The sequence below is a fragment of the Apus apus genome, chromosome 4 (genome assembly GCF_020740795.1).
Source record: "Apus apus isolate bApuApu2 chromosome 4, bApuApu2.pri.cur, whole genome shotgun sequence".
NCBI classification, from domain to species: domain Eukaryota; kingdom Metazoa; phylum Chordata; class Aves; order Apodiformes; family Apodidae; genus Apus; species Apus apus.
Window position 1 is genome coordinate 30,450,032 of NC_067285.1, and position 8,488 is coordinate 30,458,519.

The 8,488-nt window shown below is 48.7% G+C and overlaps 1 protein-coding gene across 1 annotated transcript in view; it reads right to left on the bottom strand.

The window, feature by feature from the left end:
• The window catches only part of CCDC6 (coiled-coil domain containing 6), a 52,198-nt gene extending 45,607 nt beyond the window's left edge, over positions 1 to 6,591 (bottom strand). Inside the window, exon 1 of the mRNA XM_051618195.1 lies at positions 6,238 to 6,591. Coding sequence (XP_051474155.1) covers positions 6,238 to 6,546 — 309 coding nt within the window. The 5' untranslated portion in view covers positions 6,547 to 6,591. The remainder of the gene's footprint in view (positions 1 to 6,237) is intronic.
• Positions 6,592 to 8,488: the final 1,897 nt, after the last annotated feature.

An 8,488-nucleotide genomic window follows, 5' to 3' on the forward strand; every position in this document is an offset into this window, starting at 1 on the left:
CAAATCAGACCTGGAAGAGGCACAGTCACGCTAGTGCATTTCTGCCAAATTAGCCAGAGCAGAGAACATTAAGCTCAGGGAATACAAACTGACTTGATTAGCAAAACAAACAAACAAACAACAAAACAAACAAAAACACCACAAAAAGCCTGTCAAACTAACCTATCATACCAGAAACACTTGTGAAGATTTGAAGGAGGAAAGTGTGTTTAGACTAGATCAGTGTATATCATATGCCCACAGCATTTTTGATCTAGCACGTTAGATTTTCAGCATCTCAGAGCATGTGTACAAGCTTAGTTCAGTTTGTCACAGTAAACAAGAAGATGCCTGTCACAGCCTGCATCTTCACAAGGAGAAAGCAGAGGAGCCAGAAGACTCATTAACCTAGCCAAGCAGCACAGCAGGAGCAAACGGCTCAGGCTTGAAAAATCTGATGGAACCAGAGGCAGCACACCTGAACATTTTCAAGCCCAGTGGATCTTCACCTGCAAGTACTCAAATTAAAACTGGCTACTCTTCCCAAAGACACAATTCAAGGTAAGTTACAAGATTCTATGTAGGAACAAATCCAAATCAAAGCAGATGATTTAGCAACCCTCTGAAGCCCCAAACTCCCTGCAAGTACAAACACCTGTGTTCAAGCATTCTCATTTATTAGCCATATGAATCAGGAAAGAAACATTACTAGATTTCCTCTGAGGGTTCTTCCGTGTGTTCATTATCTAACCAGCATTGAAGAAGGCTTACCACACAGCCAAAAGGTAATGTGCTGTCACCACAGCATCAACAATGCTTTCCCTGGGAACTCAACATGCTAGTAGCTGTGCTAATGACCAAATGGAAGCAGACAAGAATACACTTTCCTTCAATTAGCTCACCAGCTGCACAGCAAGTAGCATTGCTTTTACCATAGTTAACCTCAGGGCCAGAACAGTTAACACTACATTGCATTACTAAGCCTCCTTTTTCCTTTACAGACATTTTTGGAAAACTTTCAATCAAACTTCTTGAGAATCTGTGGCAAATGTGAAATTCAAATAGAAGACACGTATTTCCTATGTGCCTGCTCTTCCTGAAAAATTCTGGATGGAGTTTCACTGTGTGCAAATTTGCTAATCTTGGCAACAATGCTGACTTTACTCAAAAAAGCAAGTAAGCAAATTTATAAAGTTCTTTTTAGTTAGACTTCCGGTTTAGGCCACCTACAAACTATTTACAAATGACGCACCTGTACACAAAAGCCCCAAGCAGCTTTCTTACACCTACAGAAGACATGACAAAAGAAGTAAGCTCTTTCACACAAGCAAGATCTACTTGAAAATAAAGAATAAATTACAAACTTACAGATATCTCTTTTAACACATTAATCTCTTCGTTTTCTGGGTTGACTTTTTACCGCTAGTTGCAACTAACTGATTTAATTTCCTTGCCACTAAGTAAGCACCTTATTCCTATTTCGATGCAGTTGGCCTATCCTACCCTTTCTATTGACATAGAATATGTCAATAGACATATTCTACATTGAAACAGGTGTTCTGCTTTGAAGTTTTGGTGCAAACTCTAGGAAAGGAAAAAGCTGTTAAAAAGCATTTTTTTCAGGATATTTTTGACAATACAGCACACCCATTTACTTCTTTAAGCTATCCAATCCAGGCTGACATCTTCCATGAAGACCCACGAGAGCAGATCTCATGCTCACACACACAGACAAATCCCAGTGCACACTTCCTTGAGGACAAAATGCTAAACTCATATTTATTTCCAGCATCTAAATCTAATTGTTTATTGAGAAAACTGTAACTGTAGAACTACGATACCACACAGAGTTTTTCCAATCTGCAAGTCTCAGAAAGCCCGTTTGTTTTCAGGAGACAGGGGTTACTGAAAGCAACAAATTTCTTCAGGATCTGTGAGCAGGGTTTGAGGAAACAGGAGCTGAGTAAGGCTGTTTCTCCCACTGGCGGGAGGCTGTTAACACTGCTCCGCAGAAACACAGAGAAGCCAGGAGATGCAACTGCCCTCTGCCAGCAGTCAGGGCATTCAAAAAGTCACAATGAGAGCCAAGGTGCACACCGGCACAGGTGTAGCTGCAGAGACAAGGGCAGAAGAAGTCTGGTAGTAAAACACTGCCACTCGCAATCCACAGCAGTGCTCAGCAGTCCCACATCCCAGAGCCTCTTGCCAGCAAGAGCTGTAGCACTCACTACCTGACAGTGATAACTCATGGCAAGCCCACAAAAACCACCACCCAAGTGTTACTTGATGCCATTAGCATTTGGGATCAGACTGTCTCATCTGAACTGAAGATCCTGTTGGGGATCCGCACAGAACCACAGATCAGGAGTCTAGGGCAATTCCCTTATCTACATAGCAAACTGCAGGGAAAAAAACCTGACAAACTGTTCTTGTAAAGTCTATATTACAAAGCACTTAAACCTGCTACATCAAGCATTCTGGAGCTGCAACATTTTTAAATTAAGGCTTCTCAAATACACTGTCTTCATCTCAGTCACAAAAATAAATAACAGAATAAGGCTTATTATGCTTTAACTTTCCGAAACTACAGAAGATGCCTGACTATAGTAGGCAAATTTACACGACTGGAATTACTTAATCTAACTTCCAAGAATAAGCGTGTATGTACTTGTAGAAATCAGGAATTAATACTCTTTTTGTTATTAAAAGCACTCTGTAGAAGACCTAACAGTTCAAAACAACAACAAAGAAAACCAACAAGCTTCAGTAACAGCTAAAGGGCTTTACTGAAATAGGATGGCTTTGTTACATCAAACGCTGAAAAGTAGAAAAAAGTTAGAAATCCATGTTCTAGCAACTTCAATACAAACTTCCTGACCAAGACATACCTACACACATCTGATTTTGAAGAAATCAGTCACAGCACCAGTTTTGAAAGTACTCTTCTCAAACCAGAGAAGTCGTGCTGCCCCAGACTTAGTCCATTAAATAGGACATGTCCTTGATAGGCCTCTTTCACCAAAAAATTGTAGTTCACATAGGAAATCTGCTTCTGGTAATGCAGCACTGTAACCAAAACTCATGACGCCACACCTCAAATACAGAGCATTTCAGATCTTCAGGTATGTGATTTTTCCTAACCTAGTGTGGGAAAGTCTCTGTGACGGCATCGGCTTGCAACACCCAGGCACCATCCCTTCCATTTCCTAAAAGAGACCTTGCAGAAACATACTAGGACATCATACAGTTAAAGACTGCTGAATACATATAAATGAACTCTCTGCAAATGGGTCAAGTGACCTCAATTATTTCTTCTTAACACTGGATCTGAAACTGCATCATGTAATGTATTGAATGTTCTCGCACTGCTAGATAACACTTCAAATTTACCCAGCTTTCTCCTCGCTTTGCTCCCTGCCTCTGTTATCTCAGCTGCTGCTATTGGTAAAGTTATCACACGTATTTACTTAATTTTACAGTTTGGCACTCAAGCAACAGCATCTCATTTGCATTTCAGGCTACTAGAAGGAGTAGAGTTCGCACACCTTTTTGGACGTACACTTAGTCCAAGCTAGTTTTACCAATTTTGGTATGAAAACTGCATCTGTTTTTACATGTTTTAGATGACAGTTCGTATGAAGTTGGCAAACATACAAAAGCTTGACAAGTCAACACCTTTTCCGAGTGTTTTCCAAGTGCAACTACTTAACGTAGGTCTCCTACACTTAATTAATGCTTATTTTCAACACCATGACACAAGGGTTAACCACAAAATAGAACTAATATGATCCTATGCAGCTAGCTAGTTAAGTAATTCCCAAACTGTATGCATACACACTGATACCAATAATATTACATACAGACACAGAAAGCTGTTACATTAACACACCAGCAAAGACTGCTTTCTACATGGTAAACCTTAAAGCAAAAAATATTCAGAAGTATTAAAAACAATGGTGGGAGCTAGAGAAAGTGAAGAGTCTCTGCAGCACTTGCACAAACGTCAGGACAGCAAAAGGCTTGTGGATGAAGAGCCACGTGGTTTGAGGAGTCACCTTCAGCACACAGGTTTAGGCATTTCACCTGCTATTTTGGCTACCTGTCAGTTTCATTTGCACTTCACAGCTCATCCTCAGCACTTGATAAAAATCAAAGCTGATTCGTGACATTACAGAGTATACAACAGGAAACTGATGCGCAGCGCCCGCCTGCCAGCACAGCCACACCGCCAGCAGCTTGAGCTGGCTGGTGGAGGAGGAGACTGACAAAGGCTTAGAATCACAATGGAAAAAATCAGAAAGTTTCTATTTAATTACATTTGCATGCAAATGGCACACATTTCAACATTCCAATACAGCTCATTTCCAGTCACCTGTATGCTAGAGCAACATAACAAAGTATTCTAACTGCAAATGTGTTTACATTACGGACTACATAAACCACAGCACAAAGTCTCAGAGGTCTGAAAAAAATGTTATGTTTTGCATTCATTATTTTGCCACTTGCTGAATTAGAAGTGGTTTACTCCGTTGAGCACCCCGCTTAGCATGCCAAAGACTGCATGTCTGCAAAAGATGCCGGTTTTTCTTGCTATAAAAGTCTAACACCTTTCTCTGTCTTTATCCAATATGTTAAAGACATACAAACTGAGTTTAAGATTTAAGAAAAATATTTCCCTTTTGTAAACTAAAATCTGATGAAAATGTAAGACAATTAGTTCATACAGACAGCACCTATAGAACTTTACAAGCACACAATCACTTTTCCAAGTTGTTTACAAACAATGCACCTACCAGAGGTTCGGAAAGATGCTGTGCCTTTCTAGCAGGCAGAGAAAATGTCTGACTGACAAGATGTCTTAGCCCCTTTCGACATTAGAAGGCACTCTGCTGCTACCTAATTAAGACACATTCTCTTCTCGTAAAGTATTAACAAAGCACACGTTCCCCCAGCTAGCACTCTATTTGTCATCCTTGAATAAATTACTTCTGTATTGTATTTCAGGCACTCTTCCGGCCCACATCCTGCTAGACGCTCAACGCTTACTACTGGGAACAGATGAAAGCTTTGCCTAGACAAGCTCCATTTCTGTGCCAGATGTATCGACAATGGAAAAACTGGTTATCAATAAAACATCCATTGTGACTGTAATAAAGCCAACCCTGAGAAAAATCAGATGAGAAGAGAACATGCACATGCAGGTGGGATCGGTCTCTCCCTAGGCGTCTCCATCTGCACCGGCAAGGATGTACAGGAGAGCACATGCAAGTTGCAGGGTAACCTTTAATCGGCTGGTAACACGTTACCCATTCGGCCTGCACACACGCCATCATCGTTACAATGCCCGAGCGATCACTGTAACCACTGAATTAGCAAAAAATCCCTAAACTCCCAACTCATAGAGAAGAAAACCATGTCACATTTACTGTATTTTCATCTGTACTTGACTGAGGACTGATGCTTAAGAGCATGATGATAAACGCCAAGTTATCTTTGCAGTGTTCATAAACCAGGAGCCGAGCTCTTCCAGGAACAGAGTGGTGTGTGTAACTCACATGGCTTTTGAAGGGCTTATTTTAAATGAGTTTTTAAATACCTTCTTGGAATACGACAGCTAACAAAACAGTCCAAAACAAATCAAACGCTTTTTCATGACCAACACGCTATCCTGCAACTCGCTGTTTCCACACAGCAGCTGCAGAGGTGACGGCTAAAAACATAACTCGTAATCTCCACAGATTACCTATACTGGAAGAAAATCTCTACTTTGAGAAACTTCAGGGAACATCCAGCACGGCCCGTCCCCTGCGCGGCCCTCACACCTCGGCACCCCGCCGAGCCTCCCTTCCCGAGCCGCCGCCGCCGCCGGGACCGCCGGGCCGGAGCCGCCTCCCCGCCGAGCGACGGGCCGGCCACGCGGGGCCGGGAACCACTGCCGCTCTTCGCCGCTTTCCCTCCCGGTCTCGCAAGGACCGCGGTCCCCGCTGAGGGCCCCCGGGACGGCGCAAAGGGCGCGGGGAGGCCCCGCTGCCAGCCCCAGGACGGGCGGCGCTGACAGCCGGGCCCGCCTGAGGTGAACTCGCCTCAACGGCCGCCGCGGGGTGGGGGGGCGGCGGGGCGCGCAGGCCGCGGCCGGGCTGAGGGGCAGGCGGCGGCGGCCGGGCCCAGCCCCGCGGACACCCCCGCCGCGGGGCGCCCCGCGCACCCACCCACCCTCCCGCCCGCCGCCGGGCCCGGCGCGGCGCCGCCCGCACTCACGATGGTGACGCTAGCCTTGCGCAGGTCGCGGTTCTCCTCCTGCAGCGCCTTGCACTTGAGCTTGTAGGTCTCCAGCTCGATCTTCAGCACCTTGTTCTCCTGCTGCAGCGAGGCCAGGCGGTTCGTCAGCTCCTCCAGCCGGAACGGCGAGATCACGATCCCGCCCGCCTTGCCCCCCGAGCCGCCGCCCGCCGCCCCCGAGCCGGGCCCGGCCGCCGGGCCGCCCGCCGTCATCGGCCCCGCCGGGCCGCCGCCCCCGCCGCTGCCGCCGGCGCCGTCCGTGTCGCTCTCGCTGGCGCTGTCCGCCATCGCTCCCGCCGCCGCCGCCGACAGGCGAGCAGGGGGCGGCGCCCGCCGCGCGCGCCGGCGCCGCGGCCTCCCCGCGCGCCAAGAAGGGCCGCCGGCGCGAGCCGCCCGCCCACAGCGCCGCCTGCCGGCGCGCGCCCGCGCGGCCGCCACGGGGCGGGGAGGGAGGGGGAGCGGGAGCGGCGCGCGCCAGCGGCCGCGCGGCGGGAGGGGCCGTTCAACCGGCGGGCGCGAGCCCGGGGCTCCCGCCGGCGCGTGCCGCGATGGCCCCGGGGGCGCGGGGCGGGGGTGGCGCGCGCCCCGGGCCGCGGAGGACCTGCCGTGGGCCGAGGCGGGGCGCGAGCGGCCGCGCGGGGCGCCCCGCGTGACACGGAGCGAGGCGCGAGCCCAGAGCTCGTGCTGCTGCCGAGCGGAGGGATTCACGGTCGCGCCTCACGCCCGATAGTGCCTGTGCTGGTTGCTGCGTGCGCGACGTGGTCGTTTCTCTGAGGAGCAGCTGCACGAAGCCAAGAGCTGCCACAAGGGGTGACGGGGCACGCGTGCCGCTCGTTACCCGCCCTAACGTGGTCCGTGTTGCTCCTGGACAAATTAGTCACCAAGACTGTATAATTGGTTTCTCAATTACTTATGAAGGGGTCTTTTAACAACAGTAATTTTTCTGTTAATGGCAAGTAAGGATTTCATTATCTCTGACTGTACTACCTTTTTGTTCTGTGCCGTAGTAAATTTCAAATTTTACTCTTTTCAACGGCTACAATATGTGAAGGAATTCCATCTCTGTAAAGTAATTATTCTTTCTGCCTGCCTGGGAATATAAGTGCAGGTCATTTTATTTTTGGTCTCTTAATCACAAGGAAAGCAGTAAAAGGGCTGTTCCTAGTTTGCAAACATGGGTTCTGTGTTCTGCGATGCCTGCTCACGTCTCACCTCAGCACATTAATGCTGCTGCGCAAGCAGAGCTAAAAACCTGGGGAGGGGACAGAGGCAGGTGGGAAATGGGGGTCCCCTCCAGCTCTGGGGCAGCCCCAGGGCTCTGCCTTGGCCCCTCCGGCCTGTGTCACCAGGCTCTTGAGGCTACAAAAGGTCCTTCACCACCCCCTGGACCCGCAGAAGGTGATGTCCAGTGATAGGACAAGGAGCAATGGGTGCAAACTGGAACACAGGAGGCTCCACGTAAACATCAGAAAAAAACCCCTAAGATTCTGTGAAACCCAGCCATCCCCCTGCGTCCCCTTACCTCTGTCTTGAGCCCGGCGGTGCCACCAACATGTAATGAGGCCATCAACACCAGTGACCCTCAGCACCAACACTGGGCAGCTGCAGGACTCCAGCTGGATTCCCATCCCTGGGGAAGGATTTCTTCTGTAACATAAGAGCACTGGCATAAAGAGATGCTGATTTAGATTGCACAGATCTCCACAGCCCAGGTGGATGCTGTCCATGAGGTCTCACAACAGCTTTTTGGTGCTGTCCCCTGGGGACCAGGGGCCCTGGGGCTGCCGCCGGCTCCTCGGCCCCACCACAGCACCTGGGCACAGCCCCTCCAGCAGCCCTGGCTTCGGGATAAAAAGCCCAAGGGATGAAAATAGGATTCAACAGATCATGAGCACTGGTTTGGGCAGGTCGTTACAGTTCAACAGAGTTGCTTTTAAAGAGTTCTGGTACGTGGGAAGCTGGCTGAGCAGGGGGCTGCGGGGAGGCGCCATTTGGCAGCCAGGGGGGCGGCAGGGGGTGCAGGCTTGCTCTGTCGCCTCTGTCCGCGTGCACGCATGCTCCTCAAAGCAAACTCTGTTCTAAACAAACAGGTTTGTAACCTAATGTTCTTTCTTCACCTGGCTGCCCGGCTTTGATCAGCCAGTTATTTCCATTGCTTTCAATGGGACTGCTCATGTTCGAGTGCCTTGTTCAACCAAGGCCTAAATATTTTGAAACTCTGCATCAGCAA